At 49.7% G+C, this 27,929-nt stretch overlaps 1 protein-coding gene across 2 annotated transcripts in view; it reads left to right on the forward strand.

Annotated features, from left to right (window-relative positions):
• Window positions 1-27,929, forward strand: part of LOC138567171 (early endosome antigen 1-like) — a 1,584,277-nt gene that overhangs the window by 577,384 nt on the left and 978,964 nt on the right. For both annotated transcript variants that reach the window (XM_069645141.1, XM_069645140.1), the window contains one exon: window positions 10,048-10,244. In XM_069645141.1, the coding sequence (XP_069501242.1) occupies window positions 10,048-10,244 (197 nt within the window). The remainder of the gene's footprint in view (window positions 1-10,047; window positions 10,245-27,929) is intronic.

Consider the following 27,929-nt stretch of genomic DNA (forward strand, 5'->3'; position numbering starts at 1 on the left):
ATGCCGGTATGGGCACGGATCCCCTGGCAGGCCTGCCTGACAGCGTCTCTGTGTTCCCCACTCCAAACGGGGAACACAAGGCAACGGGCTGTGCACAGCTCCAGACCCTCTCGTGGCCTGCAATGGGCTCAGCGTCTTCCTCGCTTCTCTGCTGCCGGTGTCCTTTTCACCCACCCTCATTCTACCCGCTCGACCTCAGATGGCTGCGCTCTCCGGCCCAACTAGATCCCCTCTCTGCGGCTTCTGACTTTTTTTTTACACCTGCAATCATTTAACAGGTTGCAGGTGTGAATATTTAGTTTCACTTGCCTGACCATAGTTATTGCCACATGCCTGTCCCTCTCAGCAGTCCTCAGGTCTCCTCCCCGTCTCAGTATCAGAGTGATGAAATGACCTGTTAGTGTTCACTATTCTTAGTTGCCTCTTCCTCGTCCCAGGACTATGATGGTCTGCTCCTAACCCTCTTCCTGGTGCTTCTTGACTGTTAATATCTTCTGGTGTTATCCTAACCAGAGGGAGAGGGGTAGCAATATCCCATAAATGGATCTGGGATTAAGGGTTCATCATGGAAAGAAAATGGGGGATACTGCATCTCACCTAAGGGCATCCCACTCCCCAGTCTCCCCTACATAGGTGATCCTCCCTCGCATCTCCACCCCCAGGGTAGGGATCCAAAAGCAATGGCCCTTCCCTAGCCACCTGAGCAGAGGATGTTTGGGAGAATGAAGTGAGGATGTCCTCAGGTTCCTCACTATGAAGCCACAGTAGTGGCCTCTACTCTTTGCCAGGTCACTGCCAGTGGACGGAATTCTCATCGAGGAGGGGACAAATGGCATTTGCCACTTTGTTCATAGCTATTGACTCTCAGGTGTTCTTCCACAGGATCGCAAAGCATACCTTTTGCAGGTTGCGTTGTGAGGCACACAGAGGTCAGACACTGAAAATGGTATAGCAACAGTGAGGTCTAAATGAGGGCCATTTCTTCTGGACCTTCGACCGCCTGTTGAAGGAACCTTGGCAATAGCTCCCACAGGGACCTCACTGTGTGAAAGAGAATCAGAAGATGCAGATCATGATAGATCATGGTTCAGCATGTAAACATATTGGTTGATGAAGTGCTGCGCCCTCGCCTTCTGGTACTGGATGTTCCATTCCAGCAACAACGGAAGAGTCTGACATCGTCAAACGGTCGGCGGCGTCACTGGTGCGGAATTGCAGCCAAGCCGAGGAAGATCAGTCGTCACAGAGGTGATGTTGGGTGGGGTGGTGACTTTGCAGCAATGCGCTGTATGGGTGCAGGCCGGGATACCTAAACACTTTACTGCCGAATTCGTAGTTAGAACGACCTGGAACGGGCCATGCCACCTTGGTTAGGGTGCAGATTTCCACTGGTGGGCCTTAACCAGGACCTAGTGTCCTGACTGCACAGAGTTGCAGGGTTCCGTAGCCAGTTCAGGCAGGGCTTCACTGACCTGAGTATGGAGAGATCCGACAGTTTTAATCAACATGCAACAATATTGGAGCAAAGTATCGTCCTCTTGTGGCAGGCTTTGAATGTGGAGAACTGCTGGGGTTGCAGTGCCCATTCTCATGAGGTGACGAGTGAGGGTTTCATGGGCAGCCAGTTTGTGTTTACACCAGTTTCTCATAGCAAACAGAACCAGAAGCAAAGCCTGGGGCCATTTAAACCCTGTCTCTTTACACACTTTAGACTGCCTCAACTTAAGGTCGCCATTCCGGAGTTCTACATATGTGCAAGAGCGCGGGTGATGAGCACAATGGAACTGTTGAGTGATTCCTAATGCTTTACACACCTCTATAAAAACTTGACCAGTAAAATGTATATGTCGGTTGCTATCTATACTGAGGGGCAATCCAAACCGAGATATGAACTCTAAAATTTTAGCCACTGTGACAGCGTCTGCTTTTCTACATGGATATGCCTCCATCCACACAGAAAATATGTCGGGAAGCACCAAACAATAAACACAGTTCATGCAGGCGGGGAGCTATATAAAGTCTGTCTGCACATGCAAGAATAGACCTTTCCGGTACAGGACGTGCAGACATCCTTGTGGACTCTGCTTTCCCAACATGGGGCCTCATCACAAGTCTGGTGGTAATCCAGCGCCATTACCGCAGTGCCAAATTAAGGGCTACCATCGAGAAAGCAGTGCTAATAGCGCTACTGCCGCCAATCCCGGTGCTATTAGCTCTGAAATTGCATCACCGCCGCAACGGGAAGAATCACGGCAGCTATTTTGAAAAACACAATCTGTTAAATATCTGCAGGTCCTGGTAAACAGTAAAAATGTTTAAGGAGAGGATAAGAGGCAAGGTGGCTGAAAATGGGCTTCGAAACCCAAATTCAGCGAGGCGGGGCAGGATGTCCTCACAGATAAGGCAATCTCAAACTGTGATGAACTTTATGGCAGTCGCTAACGCAAGACCACTGGGCAGCGCAGGACAGCCATCTGAGCTTCCATCTCCCAGGAGGTGACAGCAGTATCCAGTGTACCCCATGATGGAGCAGACTGCTGCAAGTGGTGGAACGACCTGAAGGTCAGGGTGCAGGGTCTGCTGTCACAACACCGGCAGGAGCCCCTGGTGACTGAAGGAGGCACTGTAGAGCCACTGGTGCTCACTATGTCGGAGGAGAAATGTAGCACTGTGCTGGACCTTCAAGGGGTAGAGGGAGTCGGCAGTGCTGAGGTGGGTGACAGCAGCCAGGAAGCAAGAGGTGAGTTGACCCCTGCCCCCAGCACAGATGCATGCGCAAATGGCATCCCAGCATAAGTCACACCAGCATTTCAAAAAAGGTAGCAGGCGCTCCTCTCCAGAAAGAACATGGCATGATAACCTGTTCTGAGATGAGTTTGCAGCACACACTTTTTGCTCACTGTACCTTTCACAGATGGGAAATATCCATTTGCATATCAGTCTTTGTCCCGCCCACATTGGCAGTCCAGCACCGAAATGCTATGGCAATTCCTCTCTGAACAAGAGTACCAACAGCAACCCCATACAAATCTGAACATGTGACTCATCCCTTGGATGTTCTGTATTGCACGAGAAGGAAACATGCTTACATTATAGACTGGACCCCCGAAGGATGCAATTCGATGACAATAGACACAGATGAAAATAAATAGATCTATTGATAGCATAGCAATAGAAACTCAAGTCAATAGCAATGAGACCAATGAACATAGCACTATTGTGTACTCAACTCGCAAATAGATAGAAATTTAAAAATCTGCGAAATATGACTAGGATACATGGCCTTACCTTGACCAACAAACAGTTGGATTCAGCAAGCAGAGCAGTATGTTGCAGGAGAATAGGTGGGTGGCCACAGGTAGCACACTGATGGGTTTGCTCTAAGCGGTCACAGAAGTTCACGGATAGCACGACGACGAGCAGATTAGCGTAGATCTCAGTGGTTGCCAGGTAACACGTTCAGGAATTGACTTGCAAAGCACAAAGATGTTCTCATGAGACATATCAAGTGGTTTATAAAGTATTAGAAACAGGGGTGTGTTTGTGAAAGACTGACGTATCTATGTCGTGGTCTTAGGGGGGCGGCCTGCTTCAAGGGGAGGCCTGGCTGGAGACACAGGGTCTAAATGAGGGCCATTTCTTCTGGACCTTCGACCGCCTGTTGAAGGAACCTTGGCAATAGCTCCCACAGGGACCTCACTGTGTGAAAGAGAATCAGAAGATGCAGATCATGATAGATCATGGTTCAGCATGTAAACATATTGGTTGATGAAGTGCTGCGCCCTCGCCTTCTGGTACTGGATGTTCCATTCCAGCAACAACGGAAGAGTCTGACATCGTCAAACGGTCGGCGGCGTCACTGGTGCGGAATTGCAGCCAAGCCGAGGAAGATCAGTCGTCACAGAGGTGATGTTGGGTGGTTATCGAGAATATGTTATGTTAGCTTAGATGGATAGTGACCACCCTGCTTCACAGCGACCAGACCTCACCCATTCGGAGCACAGATGTCTGACGTCCATCCTTGAATGGAGACACACTTGATTCATTTAAAAAAATCGAAACAACCGTTGTTAAAATATATGTGGTGTTTTATTTTGTATCTTATTTTCATGACACAAAAATACAAGACTTTAAAGATTATACAGGTCAGGTTGCAGCACAGCGAGAGAGAATCCCCTGTACTGACCGCTGTCACTCGGGAACGTTTCTCTAATGGCACGAACGGCACAGGTGGGTATCACTCTTCGAACGCGGTGTCCAAGCCTCCCGTGGAGCCACCATGTAAAGGAACGATAGGCCACCAGCCTGTACCACCTGTGAAAAGGAATGAAACAAACTGTTTTTAAATGACCAAGATAAGTTTAATAAACGTTTGTTGTCAATGACAATTCTTGTAACTAATGGCCTTCTGCACGGACAAATGCTATCTGGACAATGCACACTATTGAACGACTTACATGTGTTACAATGATATGTAGATGTAATTTTGGATATAGTAGAAGAACATGAAATAGGAGTGGCATGACAAGCAGAGTATACTTACTCGTTACTTGGATTACAAGGACGAACAGTTGCGCGAAGTTCGTGCATAAGCACCATCATTATTCTCAACATGGCCCGTGTGAGGCAGGCTGCCCTGAAGTCTGGCAGCTCGGTGATGCATTGCGGTCGTGGCTCGCCTTCTGAAATGTAGGCCAGGCATCCCGAGTTTTCGCGGCAGCAGCAGTTCTCGTCCTCAGTTGGCATTAGCTCGCACCAATTGCATGTGCACCAGGTGGAGACGCCGTCCATGCGACTACGCCCAGGCTCTTCATCTGTTGATTCGTCTTGCCAACTGCCGTCCGAATCCCCATCGTTTTCGCGTACTTCCCTTTCCAGTAGTTCCTCCTCGGTATACTTGGGCTCGTACATGTAGGGCATTATTGTAGCCATTGTGTGTTAAACAAACTAAAATAATTTATAGCGGTGGTACTGGTATCTGTTCACACGGGCTACAAGTGGCGAAGGTAGCTGACCACAGCACTGAAACGAGTCACAGAATACTCAAAGTAACAGAGAGAGAGAAATGGAATCGAAAATCTGCTGCTGTGTGTTGTGAAACGGTATGTTTATACTTATTGAGGAAAGAGGCGTCCTGCCATTTCCATGGCGACACGTCATTAGCTGAAGCGCAGCGAATGTTGACACAAGACGTGCTTTGGCGTTGGGAAATGGGCGGTACGAGTCTGCTGATGACAGGCTCAGGGGCGGGGGATTTGATTTAGTGCCGCAAAAGCAGGTCAGCCAGGGCGATGGGGGAAATGATCGGATTATCAGAAAATGGCGGCTCCCTGGTGCTTGTTTTCGCGTGCGTTTAATGGACGAAAACTCGGGTAAGGTCCATAGGAAAGTTTTCTAAAATCGAGCCACTTAGGCTTAAAAAAACATGACCGACCCGTAGGGACAATAACATTTTTTACTGGACCAGGCCTTTAATGGTTCTGGGGGGCAGGAAGATACCTGTTTGGATGAGACTAGTACATCTCTTGGCCTACCATTCGGGTCTTTCTAGATCTCTACATCCTACCTGTCATACTTCCTCTGGTCTCATGTCTTACAAAATGTCCACAGAAAACTTCTGGACCTGCCCTTTAAGTTCCTTATCTGTTACTGTCTCGGGTAGATTTTTGACCCGAATATTAATCCTCTGTGATCTGTATTCCAAGTCCTCCATTTGCAATCCAAGGTTTTTTGTGGCGACATTCAATCGCTCGATGGCCTCACTGTGTTCTTTGGTGTCTGTTTCCACCATCTGGAGGCCACTTTCGAGGAGGTCTGTCCTCTCACCCAGCAGGCCCACTTCTTGCCTCATCTTGGACAACACAGTGTTGAGATCTGGTCTCATCAGTTAAAACTGCTCTTGAAAGGCCTTTGTCTGAGTTGTTTGTACGCACATTAAATCGTTATGCAAGTCCTGTTGTGCCAGGGGTTTTGCCCCCCACCGCGTTGCAGATTCCCCCGTGTCCACCATGGTTGCCGCAGTCTTGGTGCTCCTTCTTTCCTCGTCTGGGCCCCATTTAGTGGGGAGGTTACCCAGTGGGTCCCCTGTATTGGCAGTCTGCTTTAAAGATTTGAAGGGACTCAGAACCCCCACTGCGGGCCTTCCTCTCTTACATTTACACGTTCTGAGCATGGTGCTTTGGAGTGTTGCAATGTGCACCCAAGTCATTGGGATGCATGAGGGGGGACATGTGTCAAAAGACAGCAGCGAAGCAGTGAGGAAAGGAGGGAGATGCACCCTCGCCGCCCCCATCCAGGTTCACTTGGTATCCTTGATGTTAGTCCCCGGGGCAGCCCACCTTTCCTTTCTTGACCAGGTGGATAAGTGTCTTAAATGATCAGGCCCCCCCCCCCCCCAGTGCAACCCGGATCTGCATCGGGTGCCTCTCTCCTTGCCCTTTCCTCACCTCTCAGCACAAGGGATTCGGGAGGCACCCTCTGGGTGTTGCTGCCTTTTAGAAGAGGGGGCTAGGTCGTCCTCCATGATGCTACCGTCGCACTGTGTCCCCTCCTGCTAATGATCACTCCATGCCTCTCAGTATGGAGCGCTCGCCGGGGCACAATCTGTTTCCCGCCAGGTGCCCCGCTGGTGTCTACCTCTCCAGTGCCAGCGATGGCGCTTCAAATTAGTACGCCTCCAGGCCGCATGCCTGCCACTGGTGTTTTGCCCACTCTGAGCCGGTCTCCAGCTGCTCCTCAGAGCCGGCCGGGTCTGGTCCGGCAAACCGCCACACGGCCGCTTACAAATGCAGGGTCAGGTGGACGGCTCGGCCCATGCAGCATCGTTGATGGGGCTTGGGGCCTGCCCCGCGCTCGCGCTCCACCGCCACTCTGTCTGGCGCAGCACCCCGTGGGGTCCAGGCTCACTGCACTGCTGCTCGCAGCTCCTCAAGCGACATGCTCTAAGGAGCCCGGTTTAACTCGCTCAGACAATCCACACTGGCCAGTGGCTTCCCCGCCTCTCTGTGACTTCCCTGCAGGCTGCCAGCAACCTATGCATTTTCGGGGTGGTGGGAAAGCTACATTAATCCTGCAGGCATACCGAGTGGCTTCCGGCACGTCTACCTGATGCCGGTGGCCATCTTGGAATCCTGTCTCCTATTTCTGACCTACCACAGCTCCAAAGACCCTAAAGTTAGTACCTAAGTAAGGGGAGAAAATACTGTCAATACCAAACTAGTTATGGAGGAATACCTACCCAAATGATGCCGTGGGTGGGGAGGGACTGGCAGGGCTAGGGGAACCGTTAGAACAGGAGGGAGAACCGCTCACCTACCCATTCCGCAAGTTGTCTCAGGCAGGACAGGCAAGCCAGCTGAAGACCCATAGAGTTGGAAGGGAATCTCATACCTGCCCATTCCAGACAACCAACAACCGTTGCAGGCAATGGTTGGGTAAAGGCACAGACCCCAAACTATGCCCAAGGTCATGGCGTACCAGACCACTACCATGGCTGAGGAGGCGCGCTGGTACCTACAGCTACTGAGGACATCGAGTGACATTTGTGGGCATTCTGGGATATCCTTGGGTGATCAAGCACTCGCACTGTCTAGAGTAGGGCCTGGATTTTGTGCACTGAGTACACTAGGATGTTCTAAAATAGGGACTACACTGTTTTCAATTCACCCATCCTAACACCTGCTTGAATAGAGAAAGCCCCCTTCAGTTATTTTTTAAGAACTTCCCTAGTCTCCACAGCCATTATTTAGATCCATATAAGGCCCATATTGTCTGGGTGTCCAGGCCAGTGGCAGTCAACAGAATGGAGCTTGTTGGGGAGACATTGGGGTTGTAGGTGCCTTTATAATTGTGCCGATTATTCCTGTATTGCCCAGAGAGTTATATGTGTTTTGTTATTCCTGGCGAAACACATCCTCCTTGTGTTTGTAAATAAAGACTGCCTAAGAATTTTAAACTGGCCTGTGAGTGTTTTGTGCCTCCCTATATCTATTTCAGCAGACGTGTGACTGTTGTTTTGACATGGTAAGAAGATTTTCTTTTTCTACTCCCCCTGTATGAAGAAAGTTGTGTTTTTCAGTTTGAGATGTTTTGTGATATATGATATGAAATGATATGGCATTTATAACGCGCCTATACACAAGTGTTTCAAGGCGCGACGTGGCAAGGGAGGGGAACAGAGTTAGGACGGACAGCGATCCTACTAGGCCAAGTGTCATTCAGATCGCGCAAGTGCGTGGGAAGGGGACAGGGACAGTGCAGGACATGGGAAAGATGATAACAATAAGTAAATAAATAAATGTCCAGCATGTGGCAAGTGCATTGGTAAGTGCGGGCATCAGGTGTCAAGGGCTGGTAGGGGGACTGTAGGGATACAGAAACAGTCCCCAAGTGCAGGGGTTGCCAGGTGGGCAGTGCAGGTGTGTGACGCTGGCGTGGGAGGGCCCTGGGCCTGAGATCAGAGAGTGTCCAGGTAGCCAGTGCAGTTCTGGTTACAGCCAGGAGGGCAGCAGAGGAGAGGAGGAGAAAAGGCAGACGTAAAGAGGAAGTTTTTGAGCTGCTTCCGGAACCGGAGATGGTTCTCCTCAAGTTTAAGGGAGGCAGGCAGGCTGTTCCAGAGGGAGGCACCAGCCGAAGAGAGAGATCTACCACCAACTGGTTGCTTAGAGAAGCGACTGACCCTGGGGGAGTTGGAGGCGGATGAGTGAAGAGCTCGATAAGGAAGATATTTAGGAAGAGAGAGTTGAAGGTATTGAGGCCCCAGAAGGCCTTGTGAACAATGCAGAGGGTTTTGAACTTAATCCTCGCAGCCACTGGGAGCCAGTGCAGAGATTTCAGTCCTGGTGAGATAAGATCCCTGGTCTTGAGGCCAAGGACAAGTCTTGCAGTCCTGTTCTGGATAAGTTGCAGAGAGCGGAGAGTAGAAGCAGGCAGATTTAGAAAGAAGCTGTTACAATAGTCCAGCCTAGAGAGAACCAGAGCTCTGCAGACAGTGAGCTTCTGGGGGAAGAAGAGGAAAGGAAGAATACCCTGAGGAGGTGCAGCTGGTAGTGTGACTTCTTAGAGACATCAGAGATGTGAGGAGAGAAGGAGAGTGTGGAGTCGAAGATGACCCCGAGGTTTTTAGCCTCACAGGCGGGAGCAGGAAGAGGGCCAAGCGAGGCTGGCCAGAAAGCTACAAGAAGGAGGGAGCGGGTGTGCCGATGAGGAGAATCTCAGTCTTACTGGCATTAAGGCAGAGGTCATTGGCGGCACCCACTCCTGGATAGCAGATAGACAGTCGGAGATGAGCGAAGAAGAGGAGGAGGCTGAGGGTAGCCTAAAAATGAGCTGGGTGGCATAGCACTGAAAGTTGGGGCATAGAGCAGCGATGCGGTGGGCAAGGAGTGCCAGGTATTGGTTGAAAAGTTAGGGAGAGAGGTTAGACCCCTGAGGGACACCACAGGTAGAGAAAAAGAGCAGAGAGGAAGGACCCAAGTTGGACCTGGAAGGGTCGGTCGTAGAGGAAAGAAGTCAGCCACGCCAGAGCCTGACCAGCAATACCCAGGTTATCACGGAGACGGTTGAGCAGGATGGCATGGTTGACAGTGTCAAAGGCAGAAGAGAGATCAAGCAAGATGAGGACGCAAGGGGTGTTAGAGTCAAGGTTGGAGAGCAGGTCTTCACGGATGTTCAGGAGAGCAGTTTCCATGCTTCTGGCAGCTCTGAAGACAGACTGATGGCCGTGAAGACAACCAACAGATTCAGTGTGGTGATTAAGCTGGGAAATAGCCAGTTTCTCCAGGAGCTTGCCCAGGAAGGGAGTGATGAAGATTTGGCAATAGTTAGCTGGGCAGGAGGGGTCGGCAGAGGGTTTCTTAAGAAGAGGGTGCACAAGGGAGTGTGTTCATTACTCTGTAATAGACTGCATGTTTTCCTGCTGCTACCTGCAATGTTTGCTATTTTCTATCTCAGTTTGAAGTGTCCTATGTTTTTTTCTTTTCCCATCAAGGAGAGGAGTGATATGTCTGTAGTGAATGTTTATTTATTTGACTTCCCCATTTCTTCCAGTTGGATGAGGGACGAGCTGAGCTTGCTGCAGTGACTCATGAGAAGCAGAGCTTGGCTGAGTTAAACACAGGCACGGAGCGGGTCCGGCAGCGTTTAGTGCAGGAGTTGCAAGTTAAGGATGCTCAGGTGTGCAGCCTGCAGGGACAGCTGTCTGCCGCCAAGAAGGAGATCAGTAGCCTGGAGCAAGAGCTGAAAAGGTATCATTTTCACACTTTGTACACTGAGGTGTGCTGAGCATTCAAAAGTGATTAAAGATCCATGCTAGCTTTATGTGCATGGGTAAAAGTTCACTGCTTTCACAGGAAGACTCAAATGAATAGGTGTATTTAGAATAAGTGTAATATCGGTGACCTGGGTCTAGAGACTGCCCTGCAGTGTTTGAAGGATGCCAGGATGGGATGCCTTCGAGAGGTACCCTGTAGCATCTGCGCAATGCCATTTTATATTGGTTAGTAATTTATAGCACGTTTTGGTAGATCTCAAAATGTTTAATCAGCTCATGCACTTGCTGTAAATCATATCCCTAGACCACTCCATCCTTTTAGAGCACTTCATTAACACCCCGGGTCCCTCAAATAAAGCTCTCTCCAAGTTGGATGCTTTTCGAAGTAACAGAACATCTTGTATAAAACTGTTAAATATTTCCTCTGACCCAATTACAGTGGAGTTCGGTGTCCTACAGGGAGCCTATACTAGCCCGATTTTATTTAACCTCTGTCTTAATTAGGTGCTGAATTCCAAAATAAGGCAGACTACACTAAAATCATCATCACGTTAGAAGGTAACCCCCAATCTAACCAAAGAAAAATCAAACACATTATTGAAATTATTAAAAAATGGAGTTTCTAAAGTTGGTTGGGTCTTAAAAAAGAATTATGGAGACCATGATAGTCAGCACATCTTTAAGCTATACAAAAATATTAGGATGCTATGCAGAATTTCGCTTTCAAGTTGTCAGGAACCTTGCGGTCTTCCTGGATTCTGAGCTCGCAATGTCCACAAAGGTTTCCTTTTTTCATTTGATTTTATAAAGGCAGTTTAGGCCTTTATTATCAGAGCCGCACTTTGCAGCTGTTTCTAGAGCTATTGTGGGAGCAATATTGTAATGCCCTCTTTGCAGGAGCTACTGAATCATATATGCATTCCTTGCAGTTCTCCAGCATGGGGTCTGGCATGGATTCACATGCTCATGAATATTCCCCGTCGTCAGGCTGGAAATCCTTGGTAAAAGAAAAAAACAGTTTCACTTTCACTTACAAACAGTGGCGTAACACAAAATGTGGGGGCCCCCCTGCGAGCCATGCTGAGGGCCCCCCCCCCATCTTGGCAACAAATCACGGTCGTGCCACACTCTGGGCCGGCCTAGATTATCACGCTTGCACAATACGCATGAACGTGCTGCTGAAGGGTATACCGCACACTGTACTAGGAGAAAGATATAAATATGTGTTTTAATGCAATATACAGCACACTTTCTGAGAATAATTGGCCAAAAAGCCAGAGTGTTTGCAATTGTTTTGTAGGGTAACACCAATCCAATATATGCAAGTCACCAACGGTGCACAGGAACATGAATGCTTTGCTGTTAAAAATGCCATGCCACATTGAAAACATGTCCCACTGGCTTCACAATGTAGACCAGTGTAGACATGTTATGAAATTACAGTAAAGCATGCCAGGCCACATTTATACAGACCTAGACTGGATGCACAAAAAAGCCAGTCGAAGCAATAACACTCATCAAGAAGACAGCACACATTGAAGCCCGGGTCTCTGCTGCCTCGAACAACACGGCCAAAATCTTTACAATCTTCATGGAACTTGTCAATCCTGTTGCGGTCTCCAACTCTCCGGTTCCCTCCCAGGCCCTCTGTATGGCTCTGGCCTCTCACTTCTCAGCTAAAACTCAGGACATCCTGTCCACTATCTCCTCTTCCTCTCTCGGCCCCCCTTTGGCCATCTCTACCTCTCCTCCTCCTTTCTCCTCTTTCTCTCTGACAACACCTGACAAGGTTTCTAGACAAGACCGATCCATGAAAGTGTCGTCCAAGCAGGTGCTCCCCTGCTCCTCCTGAACCATCAAGGGCCATATTGACACCCACGCTGCACCTTGGCCAATTTCTGTAATCACTCTTTCACCACTGCCGATGGCCATCCATGCACTTAGGGACTGTAACTGTAACCCTACAGTCCCTTGTTCTCCTTGCACTACCCAGAGCTGCACTGTCCTGGCTGCACTTACTCAGAGCATTACAGCCCTGTTTTCCCCCAGCCTTCTTCCTTGCACTCCCCCCTCCCTTTTCCCCTTGCATTTCTCATTCTCGCACTTGCACGATTTGAATGACACAAGGCCTAGTAAGATCATTTGTCTTGTCACTCCCTCTATCTTCACTCCATTGCTTGTCGCGCCAAGAATGACTTGTGTACAGGTGCGTTATAATAGACTTCTATCATATCATTTTATCACAGATGCTCAAAAAAATATACAATGCTGCAGTAAGAAATGGCTAGACTGGCAGCACCCAAATGCCAATCTAGCTAGGTAATTACACTTAGCAGGACTGCTTTATCAGAAATGCGCAGTTAGAAAGTCATACCAAATTGAGGAATAACTAGACTGGCTGCACCAAAATGCCCCTCTAGCCACTAATACCACATATCATGCCTGCTTAGCCTGGACATGGACAACCATTATGATTTATCGCACAATCCCACCTCCCACACATGCCCTCTCCCTCCCCTGCCCTATCCCAACCTCCAAAATCAGCTCCTTGGCCCAGAATTACCTTAACGTCCCGCCTCCTTGTCCTAGAGCTTACGTTTGAGGCTCCTGGCCTCATAGGTAAGTACTGGGATGAGAAAGAGTGGGATTAGGAGTAATGAAGATACAGGTAGCTAAATCAGGCATTACCTCCATGTACCTCTACCTCATCCCAGTGCTTGTGTATGAGGCAAGTACTGCCTCATACACAATTACAGGGACAAGGAAGAATAGGGCTAGGAGTAATGACGATTACCAATAAGTAATTAAGGCACTAAACACAAGTAGGGTCTTAACAATATTCAGTTGACTGGGCTGCAGCACTCGCCCTAAGTAATTTTGGGCTATGTTGACTCAACCTGGCTGACCTTCAGAGCAGTTGCCGGACAGAACAGGACACCGATGTCAAACGGCACCTGGGTTAACAAGGGCCAAGCAGTTACTAACGTAAAGCATTTCATTGTTAGTACCTGCATTCAAATGCCAAATCTTTTAGGCAATTGAAATTGTGATGTGTGTTTAGCACTTTCATGGCAGGGAAGTGATTGGAAGTGTAGAAAGGGAACAGGAGACGGTTCATTCTCACAACAGTTCATAAGTGGGTGCTTTCACACTTAAAGGAGAGAGTTAACTGCTTGTAACATTGAAGCTGCACTAAAATAGTCTCATTAAAATACGTAAAGAAGTTAGATGCCCCCACACAAAAAAGTTTGCCTCCCCCACCACCCGTGAAGTTAGCGCCTCCCCCAACATTTGAAGCATCAGCCCCCTGAAATGTAGGTTTTATTGCGACCATTATGAATGGTGCCGGTGCATCCGATCTCCTCATTCCCATTGAACCCTATGGGGATCAAATGGGAATGAGGAGCATTTTTTTCCGCCGCCCGCAAATGGGCAATTACCAGGTCCGGCGGGGCCGTAATGACCCGGTAATTGCCCATTCGCGGATGCTGGAAAAAAGCGCAAGTTTGGCGGCAGCTTGGTGGTTTTACCGGCAAGGCTACAGCCAAACTTGTAATGAGGCTGATTGTTTCTTTTTGAAGGCACTCTGACTTCAGAAATAATTAAAGAAAATAATTTCTTTATGAAGGCAAAGTGATTTAAAAAAAAAATAAAAATAAAAAGATTTTGAAAAAAATGTTTTTTCATTTTTTTTCAAGTGGGGCCCCCTCCCAGGACATGTGATAGCGGGGCCCCGCACACCGTGGGGGCTGTGGGGGCCCCTGCTACGCCAGTGCTTACAAACTGTCTTTCTCCTTTAAACCAATCACCGTCCTCTGGGTCAAACTGCCCCCATCCAATGACAGCCCTCTCCCTAAGCCCTTCCTCTGGCAGCCATCTTCAGATTTTTACCACACGCTTCAGTGTTGGGAGTCCTCAAGTTTTGCCCTGTGAGCTACTTCTACGTTTTTTTGTTTTTCGATGGAAAAAGTTTCTATTTTTGTTCTAAAATAACCTGAGTGCTCCTTTCTCCATCTGCCGACAGTAGGGACCCGTTGTCGGTGAATTTCAGCGCCCCTCATGGGCATAAATCGTCAAAGTTTTTTCGAAAGTTTCCAGAAGGCCATCGGGCCTACTCCACGCCCTCCGACCATGACGGAGGAGAAGAAGGACGAAAGATCCCTCTTCAGGCCCTGCACTAAGTGCGGGCTACGTAACGTGTTTGTGGAGGACAAGCACCTCCAATGTCTCTACTGTCTTCATCCGGATTACAAGGAAGGAGAGTGTGAGATCTGTCTCGGCTTCTCCAAGAAGACAGCGAAGGATAGACGCAGTAGACTGGCGGCATGGCTGAACGCCAAGACCTCTGCCCCGTGCTTCGAGCTGGGTCAGGTCTCACCGAGGATCATCTGTTCCGAGGAGCCGGCTTCAAAGTCCTTTGATGAGGGCGCCTCATCCGCTGGGGCCCAAGACAAGGCCAAGCACCGCAAGTCAGGTTCCATCGGGGTCGCCGCACAAGTGGGTCCCGCGATGGACAGGGCACGATCAACATCACCATCCGCCTCAATTGCCAGCCAGCAATCGAGCTCCTCCTCGACAAGGAAAGCATCCAACTTGGCTAAGCTGCGGGAGAAGCCAGAGAAGCCAGAGATAGAGAGAATATGGCCCAACTGCACAAAAGGCCCAGGACAAGTCTTTGTCGACGATGGAGCTAGTGGTGGCTGCTCTCATGAAGGCAAAATGGGCTGACCCTTTAAAAGGTAACCCCCATAGCGCAGAAGGTGTCCCTCCCTCTGAGGCGAGAAACCGCTGCAGTGACTTTGGCGAAGTCTGCTGGCACGCCGGAGAAGAAGATGCCGTCTATGAGCCTGGCTCTGACCCCTCAGGGTGGGAAAAAGGGTGCAGTGCAAGGAGGCCTCGGACCAGCCCCAGGCCTTATCCCAGGCCATGGAAGTTTCGTCCTTGCACATGGTCCACGAGGACGTGGAGGAAGAAGACGAAGACAGCGACAATGGCGCAGGGCCTAGTGTTCGGAATGCACCAGCTCAGCCGAGGGATGTATCTCTGGACATCTTATCGACCATCCACACTTTGGTGTCGGGGATCCGGAAGAGGACGATGCAGGGCCGGGCTCTTGTGCCCCCCAGGTCGATCAGCGTCTGGCAAAGAAGAGGAAGCGCTATCCAACGCCCCCTTTTCAGCCTACACATACGCGGCGAGTACCCTCTTCCCCGTGTTCCCAGACATCTGGACAGATAGGGCGATGACAGACGATGATGACAAGGACATTGTCGCAGGCGGCGGGTCTCGGCATCCGAGAGTGTCCCCACCGGATGAGGTGGGGTCGTTCCATTCCATGGTCGCTAAAGCCTCCATGCTTTTCCAGCTTGTGCCCGAGGAAACTAAGAAGGAGGGTTACCTGTACCAGAGGCGCGAGGCCAAGAGGAAGACCATCATGGCAGTGCACCTTCTGGACAACGTGTGAATGGAGGGCCCGGCCCTCTTGAAGAACCCTTACACGGCTGCGGCCAAATGGGATAGGCTGGAGAAAAAGTAGCGGGTGCCGTAATCCACACCCAAGTGCCTGAGGTCGCAACCATCGCCAGATTTGGTGGTTTTGGCGGCCGCAAGTGTGTTCATTCCCTCCGGACAGCAAGGGGAAGAAATTGGACGCCATGAGAAGGAAGGTCATTTACACCGCAGCGTCCACCACCAAGCAGCCACCACACTGGCGATCCTGGCCAGGTACGACAGGGAGATGGGGTACAAACTGGGCATGATTCTGGTGTTCCTCCCTGACGACGAGGATGGAGGCGATCGCCCTCTTCCAGGAGTTAGAGGTAGCGTCGTATCATGCCATCACAGTGGTATTGGACATTGCCGACACAGGGTCCCGGCAGATGGGAAACAGTGTCTGCCTTCGTCGCCAAGGCTGGTTGAGGGCCACATATTTCCGCATTGGACATGCCTTTCGACTGAGACGGCCTTTTTGGGAAGTGACAAGTCCCTGCAGGCCATCAAGGCGGATGCGGAGACTCCAGCAGCACCCTTTTTCCTTTTGCTCCTCCCGAAGGAAGTCTGGCAGGTTGTCAAAAGGTTTTTCCTCATCGTACCATCAGCCTTCCAGGTCCACGACTCAGGAAGCCTACAGAGGCCATTCCGAGGTCTACGGAGGAGAAGGTCAGCATCGCCCACAAGGCAGTTTGCCAGTGCCAAAGCAGGCCTGAACCGGCCAGGATGTTAGGCCCCCACCCGCACACCCCGGTGGGAGGCTGGCTGACGGGATTCATTAGTGAGTCGGAAAAGATCACCACCGACAGATGGGTGCTGGACGCTCTCGGCCAAGGACATACCCTGGAATTTTACGCACAGGTGTCCGCGGATCCATCCAGTGGCCCGACAGGAGCAGCACATCCCTCAGCTCTTGGAGGAGTTAAGGGCCATGCTACAAAAAGGGGCGATAGAGCAGGTTCCCCAATGACTCTGAAGCTCTGGAGTCTCTTCCAAATACTTTCTAGTCAAGAAAAAGACAGGCGGCTGGAGGTCTATTCTAGATCTGCGACAGCTGAACAAGTACCTCAAGTCCCAAAAGTTCAGGATGGTCACGTTGCAGCACATGCTTGGCCAACTGAAGGATGGAGACTTCTTGCCGTCGCTGGACCTGGAGGACGCCTACTTCCACGTCCCCATTCACAAGAAACACCAAATTGTTCTACGCTTCGTAGTACAGGGACAGCACTACCAGTTCAAGGCCCTTACTTTCGGATTGAAGTTGGCCCCCACAGTGTTCACAAAGTGCCTGCACCGGTGGTGGCCCATCTGCATCTGCGGGGGATACACATGTACCCGTACCTCGACAACTGGCTCATCCGGGCACGCTCACAAGAGTTGGCCGTCGGACACACGGAGATGACCGTCCAGCTGCTGACGGATCTGAGATTCTCCATCAATTATCTGAAGTCCTGCTTAACTCCATCGCAGAATGCTCTGTTCCTCCTAGCCAGACTCAGGACGGTCTCCTGCTTAGCGTTGCCCTCGGAGGAGCGGTTAGCGGCCATTCAGGGGACAGTGCAGCAACTGTTGTCAATGAAGACCGCCTCGGTGCGCACCATCAAGTCGCAGCTCGGCATGATGTCCTCTTGCATCTACCTTATCCAGCTCTGCAGGTTGTGGATGCAGCCTCTTCAGGAGTCCCTGGATTCTCGCTGGATACAGGTGTCTGGAATCTTCGCGGGCAGGATCCCGCTGACGAGAAGTTCAGTCGAGCGATAAGGTGGTGGGGCGTTCACTCCAACATTGCTCGGGGCACATGGTTTCAAACCCCCCCATACCAGGAGACTGTCACCGAGGACGCTTCCATGGAGGGCTGTGGAGCCCACACCAGACGTCTGCACGCCAGAGGCCTGTGGCTACCAGAAGAGAAGGATCTCAATATAAATATCCTGGAGCTACGGGTAGTGTTTTGGGCCCTCAAGTCATACCTCCCGTCTCTGAAGGGCAAGGTGGTGAGGATCTTCACGGATAACACTACCACAATGTTCTACATCAGGAAGCAGGGGGGCACTCGATCCCCAGCACTCTCCAAAAAAGTGCAGGACTTGTGGCACTGGCCCATCGGACAAGGGATGTTCCTTGTTCCTCTTCACCTGGCGGGAGTCAAGAACACCATTGCAGACTCCCTGAGCATGGAATTGTGCTCCTGACATAAGTGGGAACTTCGGCAGGACCGCATCTTCCTCAACTGGGGCAGGCCCCAGATCGATCTGTTTGCAACAGTGCAAACTCCAAATGCCAGAAGTTTGCCAGCAGATTCCACCAACCGAGGAGCCTGGGGGATGCATTCTCCTACCGGTGGAACGGCCTGTTTCTGTACGCATTTCCACCTTTGCCTCTCCTGCTAAGAGTCATCAACACACTCAAACAGTGCCAATGCAGGATGATACTCATTGCCCCGGCGTTTGCCTGAGGCAGAATTGGTACCCGGTCCTTCTCAGCCTGTCAGCGTCAGCTCCGGTCAAGCTGTCAGTGGTTCCGGATCTTCTCACCAGAGAAGGAGGCGCAATCCTCCACTAAGACCCAGGATTGCTGAACCTGAGGTTATTGGCTCCTGCAGCCCTAGAGTTTGGAGGATATGAGTTGCCAGTGCACTGTATGGAGGTCCTCGCTAAGGCCAGGGCATCATTGACTTTTAAGTGCTACATGGTGCAGGTTGCAGAAGGTTATCCCTTTGAGGGTCACGACCCTGCAGATTCTTCCATACTTACTATCCTTGGCAAAGGCCGGACTGGCACACTCCTCTATCAAGGTACATCTGGCGACTATCTTCCACTACACCTGGTCTCCAGGAAGATCTTCTCATTGGTCTCACCGGTGTCAAGGAGTTCCTTAAAGGACTGTTTCAGTCTTTCCCACTGGTGAAGGCTCCTGTCTCAGCGTGGTAACTCAACATGGTGCTGACGAGGCTCATGTGGGGCCCCCTTCGAGCCAATGATTCATGCCCCTTTCAAGTTCCTCTCGTGGAAAATAGCTTTCCTTGTGGCCATCACCTCTGCCAGGAGAGTAGGTGAGATTCAGGCTTTATTCTGCAAACAGCCATATCTGACTTTCCACGAATCGAGGGTGGTGCTGCGGACGCATCCCTCTTTCATGCCTAAGGTTCTGTTGGAATTCCACCTCAAAGAGCCTTTCGTGTTACCTGTTTTTTTCCCATAGCTTACGTCACCGGCTTAAAGGGTCTTGCACTCGCTGGACGTTGCTCGTGCCCGAAGTTCTGTGTGACATGCACAAAGAGTTTTCGGAGGACTTCCCAACTGTTTGTGAACTTTGGATCTGTGAACCATAGAAAAGCCTTGTCCAAGGCTTCCACCTCGAAGTGGCTCTCCGGCTGCATCACGCACTGTCATCGGTTGGCGAACCAACCGCTGCCTGGCCTTCGGAAAGCCCACTCCACCAGAGCGATCGCTGCGACGACGGCGTTCCTGTCTTGTGTGCCTCTGCTGGACGTCCGCGTGGAGGTCCACTCACACCTTCATGAGTTTCTACTGCTTTGACAGGGAGTCCAGGGAGGAGTCCAGAGTCGGCCAAGCAGTGCTACTCAACCTGTTTGCTTGAGGTGGGTCTGTTCCAGAGGTAAGAGTTAATTGCTTTTGTTGAGCCTTGCCAGTTCCCATGGTTGTGTAATGTTGTACTGCTATGTATTTGTTATTCAGCAGCATTTGAATCCACGCCAGACCCTATGCTGGAGAAGGAACACATTTCTTACCTGTAACTTTTGTTCTCCAGCATGGGTCTGGCATGGATTCACATGCAAACCCTCCCTCTGACCCCTCTGCAGCTCTTCTGGGTCATACTGCCACTTTACGTGCTACCAAATCTGAAGATGGCTGCCAGAGGAGGGGCTTTGGGAGAGTGCTGTCATTGCATCTGGGCGAATTACCCAGAGGACAGTGATTGGTTTAAAGGAGAAATACAGTCAAAGTGAAACTGTTTTTCTTTTACCGATGATTCCCAGCCTGATGACAGGGAATATTCATAAGCATGTGAATCCATGTCAGACCCATGCTGGAGAACAATAGTTACAGGTACACTGCAGCACGGATAGCTATAAACCACCATAAATATCTCTCCAGCTCGCAAAACCCTTCATTGGCTGCCTACAAAATCCAGAACATCCTTTAAATTGCTTACAATCACCGATATAGCCCTATAAGACAATGTTCCAACCTATTAAAAAAAAATCTCAAATGGCATACATCTATTCGTCTGTTAAGAGCCTCCCACAATTTTTCCATGTTTACTCCCTGTGATGAATCCCCTGATGTTGTTTCTTCTCCCCTAGGGGAGTCCCATCCCATGAGGCCAGGGAGGTGAGGCTGCTACCCGATAGTACTCTTGGGGTGGTACTAAGTGGGTGGATCTCATGGGGAGGGAAGCCCCCTCTGGGATTAGTGAAGACCTTGGGAGAACGCGGTATCCCCATGTCCCACCTTACCTTAATCCACCTTCCTCACCAACCCCCTTCAATACCATCCGTAGTATTCCTATCTGTTTCCTTAAAACCAGTAAGGTAGGAAGTACTGTAACATGGAAGAATGTGGGCTCCTCAAAAGACCTATATCCCTTATGTTCTTAGACAAGGAATAGTCCAGCTTACTCACTGGTAGTTCTCAAGATCAGTACTGGGACGAGGAAGAAGTGAGGAAGCATAAACTGCATCTCTATAAACCATGCTGAGCTGTCTGCTCTTTACAGACTTCTTATTGGCCAAGGTACAACTAAAATAGAAGAGGGAAATTCAAACAGAGAGAGAGATCCTCCCTGGAGGAACCGGGAGTTGCGAAGCCCGTGGTCAGAAGCCAAACGAAACAACTGAGGGCAGGACGCTTGCCCGTCAGCAGAGACGTCCCAGAGAAGTCTACCGGGATCGGGCCATGCCTGGAAGCAGGAATCGCCAGCTGGTCGAGATAGCTGGAGCATGTGGGCTCCCTGGAATGCGCTGCGCCAAATCATGGAGCTGCTGCAGAGTCGCCGCAGAGATTGGAGGGAAAAGGTTGTAACCGAACAGGGGCGAAAGACCCAGAAGCAGCCGAGAGTGACCGTTGAGCAACCAGAGCAGAGCTTCAGACAAAAACAAGGGACTGTAATGGACGCAAAATTTGCCCCATCTTATGCAAATTTATACATGGGTCACTATGAGCTGGAACATGCTTGGCAACGTTCATCATTCACAGGGGACAATCGAATCATCTATTGGGGTTGCTTCAAAGACGATTTCTTGGTCATTTGGAATGGAAATAAAGAAACGCTGTTGGAATATTACAAATACCTGAACAACAATAACTACAACTTGAAATTAACCATGCAAGAAAGTACCGAAAAAATACATTTGCTAGATTTGGAGCTCTATATTGAGAATAACACAATTCAATCAACTTTATATGACAAACCTACATCTGGTAACAGCATCTTGCATGCTGGAAGCAATCACCCTAATCATATTACAAAAAATATACCGTATGGTGAATACTTAAGGATTAAGCGCAACTGTACACAGAATCAAGAATTGGAGAAACATGCAGCAATAGCAACACAAATGTTCAAAGAAAGAGGATATGAAACTCGACATCTAAATCAAGCATATAACAACACTATGTTCAGGACAAGGACAGAACTATTACAGAATAAACCAAAACCAATATCAAGTGTAGAAACCAACAAAATCAGGTTCATAACCACTTAAAGCTTTGAATCTGACACAATCGGAAAATTGTTGACAAGACATTGGTTATTCTACAGTTAGATGAAGACTTAACACCTTATTTGGATGAAACCCCATTTAAAACTTTTCGCAAAGCCAAGAATCTGAAAAAATGACTGTGTCCATCTCACTTTCAGGATAAAAAGAAAAACAGCGGTATACCCCAGGTGTGGCATCAAACAAATCTCAGAGGAAATTATGTGGGAAGTGCACGCAATGTCCATTCTCAGACAATGGAAAAACAACCATTGTGATGACAAATGGAAAAGAACGTCAGATTACAGAATGTATCAATTGCAATACAAAGTTTGTGATTTACGGTATAAAATGCATATGTTCAAAAGTGTATATTGGCAGCACAATCCGTCCTCTAAAAAATAGGATTGCAGAACACCTCAGGTCCATTAGAAAGAAAGACTTAAGATATCCACTGGCATATCACTTTCAACAAGAACATGCACAAGAAAAGATGGATGTCATCAAATATTTTGGTCTGGAAAAAATTAATATGCCACCAAGAGGAGGAAATTGAGAGAGATTCCTAAGACAACGAGAAGAAAATTGGAATTGTCTAATGGATAGTTGCATCATGGCGCTAACTTTTGGCACAGAAATTAGTCATTTTTTGTAACTATATGTGAGAAGAAAAATATTCTGCACAAAATTGTTTTGATATATTTGAAATGTTTAGGTATTTCATGCAGCCGGTACATTAGCGCTAATGATCTTTTTCAGTTCAGCCCAATTCGTTTAGAAGCAACATCATATATTCAAACTGGTTTGGGCAATTACAGAAAATGGCTGCAATCATGCAAGCCAAAAGTAATCATTGTGAGGCAATAACATGGGATGAATGACAGCTAAATGCAAAAGCGAGCGTCCTGTTTAGTCTGCATAATGAAACCAAACTAAGATGCCGGCCAACGTGATGACGCTAGCACGTAATAGGGAGCGTGCCTGTGTCGTTATGTTGATTATAAAGAGTGGACATCTTCACTCTCTAAGTGGTTATCATGCCGAGAGAGAAACACTACATAATTTAACGGAAAAGGAAAACGTTTCCACAATATACAGGTAAGAAATAAGTAAAAGCTTAGTATATAGTAGCAAGCAGATTTCAGACATCTAAATGAAGACAGATTAGACATTCAAAGAAGGTAATTATATTTTCAATAGGTACCATCCCACTAATACATCAAAGTTAGTAACTACAAGTGGAGGCTTCACATTAAGGCTTCAATTCTACTTTCTTACAGGAGCTAAGAGTGAGTAATCAAAATTTGTTTTTTACACTTTGTATACAAAACACCTTTGACCAACACTGAATTGCACAAACCAGTAAGAAATGTCTAAGCTCAATACAAGGGTCTTAATAAGTTAATTTCATGTTTTGTGTTCACACATTTAGATTTAAAAACTTACTTCCCTCCTGATTAACCATTGTAACCAATGGAGAAACACGTGTCGAGGGAATCTATTCAAGAAAACAAATGAGGGAATCAATGAGGGAATTCACTCACGGAAACAATTGAGGGAATCAATTCAAGGAAACTATAGAGCTTGTGAATTAAACAAGTCACAACTGTTATATATTTGAAGCTATATTGAACCAGAAAGTGATGTAAACAGATACACACATTGAAGAGGAAAATAATAATGTGAAATATTGGCAATTAAGAATTAAAAATGGAAAGAGACATTTTTGTGTGTAAATTCACATCACAAGCTAATACAAATTGGGACGCACAACAAAGGATACTCAAGTTTTTTTTCATTTTTGTATTATCATATTGGGCAGCCTCAATAACAGAGTACCCTACTTATCAAGAAGGAAATAATTAGCTACCAAGCAGACTCGCCATCAGCTGGTCATAGGCTGCACATACTGTTCTACAGAGGAGGGCCTGAGACCGAAAGGCTTGCTGGGAACCCAAAGGGGCAATACAGTGGTGAGACACAGGTCTGGGATCTGCAACCAATAAGGAGTGACATCACGAGTCATCTTCTTCGTGGCAGTCCCTGGCGGACTGGGAGACCACAGCTGCCTAAACCATGGGAGAGAGAAAGAAATCAATACTAAAGGGGTCTGGCACCCGGGAGAAAGAAACCAATACAATGGCAGGATAGTGAACCAGGTATAATTATTGAGAAGCGAGAAGAGCTAAAAAAGTTCTGGGATCCACATCCAATAACAAACTGCCTCCAAAATCATTGTTATAGTCACCGTACCTGGCACGGTAATGAACCAAGTGGGCTGAGAACATGGTGGACACTGTAAATATTGCGAGAGAGGCCAGGGTAGGGAGACGTACCTCCCTGGTGTTGATGAAGATTGTGAAAGGAGTTGAGGAGGTAGTCATTCTCTTGGGATTGTGAAGTCTGATAAAGGCCAGGAGAAGAAAGACACTTTTCCTGGCATTGGGAAAACCACAGAGAAACCTGGTAAAGGTCAAGGAGATGGAATCATCCCCCTTACACTGTGAAGATACAATACTTTTGTTCTATGTGCCTTGCTGGAACCCCAATCCAAGGAACCTTTTTAGACTTTTGTTTTGTACCCTTTGAGAAGAACATTTCATTTGCATCACCCAGAGGCGAACTTTGGGCTGTCGTCCAGAAAAAGGGAGCCATTCTTCTGAACCAAGAAGTGCACCCGTTTTCCTTAGTGCACTTTATAGTGTAAGGGTTGGAAATAGGTTTTAGACACAGGACGGTGGACTCTTTACTTAGACTGATATCCTGACAGATTCCTTAGTATTTAGTTGAGGCAGGGTAACCCCTCTTAGAACTAGGGTAAGATAGAATTTTCCCGTTTATTTTCTCACTAATAAAAGTCTATAACCGAATGCATGCCACCTGTGTGTCAGTATCCTACTTCTCCAGCATGGGATCTGGCATGGATTCACATGCTCATGAATATTCCCCGTCGTCAGGCTGGGAATCCTTGGTAAAGAAAAAATCAGTATCAGTTTCGTTTCTGATCTGTCTTTCTTAGTAGTAACCAATCACTGGTCTCTGGGTCATACTGCCCCCAGCCAGTGACTGCACTCCCTTAGCCCCTCCCCTGGCAGCCAGCCTCAGATTTTTACCGCACGTTCAAGTGTTGGGAGTCCTCGTGCTTTAGCTCTCGAGCTTTTACTGCGTTTAGCGATTTTTTTCAAAGAGTTTAATCTCATTTTTCGGTCAATCGAGCCTCAAGCTCCACCGTTTCTACTGCCAATCAATGGGGACCCTTTTTGTAATTTTCTACGCCCCTCAAGGGCAAAGTTTTGTCGAGTTACGCTTCTTGGAGGGTTCCAGAAGATCTGAGGCCTACCTCGTGGACATGGCCCATGTCAAGGGAAGCTCGACGCCCGGATCCAAGCTGTTCAGCAACTGCCCTGGATGCGGATTACAGAATGTTTTCAAAGAGGATGAGCATTCGAGATGTCTCTACTGCCCTCACGAAAATAAAACGCACGTGGAGAAGGACTGTGCGTTTTGCAAGAACATGTCGGAACGGACCATGAAGAATCGGCATATCCGCCTCACCAACTGGCTGGAAGGTAAGAGCCCAACGGGCGAGAAGAATAAGAGGTCCGAGCGGTCTTCTAAGTCCTTTGAGGGTGCTCCGGCGACAGGGGCCCAATAGAAGGCAAAGCACCGCGAGTCCGCGGGCACCGGGAGCGCCGAAGGGTCAGGCTCCTTGGCTGCCAGGCAGGGAGCAATTTCACCGACGCCATCAACCACGAGCCAACGCTCTGGCTCGGGGAACAGAAAATCCGAGAACCCGGGTAAGCTTCTGGAGAAGTCCCGGTCAATCTCGAAAAAGACAGCCGAGGGGGAGCGAGGTGGTGACCCACCCCCCAAGGTGAAGGCCTCAAGCGCGCCCAAGGTGGTGAAGGCCTTGATTCACCCGGCTAAGACCTCTATCTAGGGAGTCGTGGCGGCCCTGGCGAAGCCTGTGGAGGCTTCACCAGTGGAGGCGACCTCGGGGCCCAGAGTTTCCCTGCCAGCGCAGAGGGAATCCTCTTTTCAGCCCATCGATAAGACCCCCGTGAAGACCCCGGTGGAAAAGAGGGGGGGGCGGTGGCCGTTACGAACACGGATACAGCCTCTGAGGAGGAGCTGGTTCAAGTCGTGAAGGGCCTCAACAAGAGGTTTGAGGAGGTCCAGTCCCACGGAGGAACCCCGAGGAGGTGGACGAAGAGAGCGACGGTGGCGCCGACGAGGCTCCCCTGGAGGAGGAGCAGCCATTGCGCCCGTCGAAACCAGTCCCCGAGCCTCAGGACAACTCGGTGGCCATTTTGATGGCAATCCAAACCTTATGCACGGAGATAAGGATGAAGTTGCCTCTACCCCCAACGGACGACCCAGCAGAACCGGGTCTGTCGGGGAGCCCTCCAAACAAGCAGAGGAGAGTTCACCCCCCCCCCAAGCCCTTCCAGCCCTTGCGGCACACTCAGCCTTTATCTCCTTCCCCTGATCCTAGGGATGACACAGGAACAGATACGGCCACGACGGGGACGGATAATGACTGGGTTGACGACGAGATGGGCCTTCCATCAGCACCCCCACGGGCCTCCCCACCCGACGAAATTGACTTCTTCCATGCCATGATTGCCAGGGCATCCAAGCTTTTCCAGCTCTGCCCCGAAGAACAGAAGAAGGAAGGCTTCCTCTATCAACGGCGCAAGGCCAAGGGGAAGACGGTCCTCCCGGTGCCGCTGCTTGACAACATTTGGGACGAGGGACTTGCTATCCTGAAGAACCCTTCCACAACGCCTGTCAAGAGGGATCGGTACGAGAAGAAGTACTGGGTCCCCGATTCCGCCCCTTTGTGCCTTAGGGCACAGCCGACCCCGGATTCGGTCGTCTCGGCGGCAGTCAAGAAGAAAGCAGCGAAGGCGACGGCTTCAACTTCAACCTCCCCTCCTGACGGCGAGGGGAAGAAACTGGACGCCATGGGACGTCGAGTCATCTCGTCTGCGGCAACGAAAATTAAGGCGACCAACGCCCTAGCGGTTGTGGCCCGCTACGACAGGGAGTTGTGGTACAAGATCGCTCCCCTGCTGGACTTCCTACCGGACGACAAGAGGGCGGAGGCCCTGGAGATCCTGCAGGAAGGTGACGTGGCTTCAGACATCTCTGACATCGGGTTCCGCCAGTTGGGCAACGGTGTTTGCCTTTGACGGTGGGGATGACTCAAGGCAACAGATTTTCACCAGGACTTACAAACCAGAGTTTTGGACATGCCCTTCGATGGGAACAACCTGTTTGGAAAAACAGTGGATGAGTCACTTCAGGCCATCAAGGCCGACACAGAGATGGCTCGGGCCTTGGGAGTTTTGCAGCAACGACGACCGCCCTTTCGTAACTCCGGAGGCAAGCAAGGTGCCTCCAAAGGACTCGGCAGTGGCTCCTCTACGTACCGCCAGGCAGCCCGTTCCTCGTCTTAAGAAGCCTATAGAGGGCACGGCAAGTCAGCAGGATCTCGTCGCTGTCCCCAAGGAGGCCAGGGCGGCAAGGCCGCCTCCAAGCAGGACTGAAACGGCCGTAGCGTCGGGGTCCACACCTGAGCACCCGGGTGGGAGGCCGGCTGGCGAGGTTCGTCAGCATGTGGGAGTCCATCTCCATCGACCGTTGGGTGCTGGATGCCCTGGCCCACGGGCACACTCTCGAATTTCTAAAGAAGTGCCCCCGAATTCCTCCCGTGGCCAGGAAGGAAAATCACATCCCTCAACTGCTGTTAGAAGTAAGGGCGATGCTCAAAGGTGCCATCGATCTCGTCCGGCTCCGGGGCTCCGGAGTATACTCAAGCTACTTCCTCGTCAGAAAGAACACAGGCGGTTGGCGCCCCATCCTGGACCTGCGTCGGTTAAACAAATACATCAAGGCTCAGAAGTTCTGGATGGTCACCCTCCAGCACGTGCTGGGACAGCTGGAGTCAGGCGAGTTCCTCTTGTCGCTGGACTTGGAGGATGCTTACTTCCAGATCCCCATTCTAAAAGGACACCGAAAGTTTCTCAGATTCGTAGTCCAAGGACGGCACTACCAATTCAAGGCCCTGCCATTCGGATTGAAGTCGGTGCAAGGGATGCACGTTTACCCCTACCTGGACGATTGGCTCATCCGAGCAAGGACAAGGGAGCTCACCATCGAGCACACAGTGAAGACCGTCCAACTGCTCACGGACCTAGGATTCTCCATCAACTTCCCCAAATCTCACCTGGTTACGTCGCAGGTCGCACTGTTTCTGGGAGCCAAGCTCGATACAGTGGCACAATTGGCTTCTCCGTCGGAGGAAAGGACGAAGGCCATCCTGGGCAAGGTGCAGCGCCTGCTGGCCACGGACGTCACTTCTCGGCATGATGTCCTCTTGCATCTACCTGGTGCGCCTATGCAGGCTGCGGATGCGTCCTCTACAGGAGTTCCTCGACACCC

The sequence above is a fragment of the Ambystoma mexicanum genome, chromosome 2p (genome assembly GCF_040938575.1).
Source record: "Ambystoma mexicanum isolate Mex_15411 chromosome 2p, UKY_AmexF1_1, whole genome shotgun sequence".
Classification (NCBI taxonomy): domain Eukaryota; kingdom Metazoa; phylum Chordata; class Amphibia; order Caudata; family Ambystomatidae; genus Ambystoma; species Ambystoma mexicanum.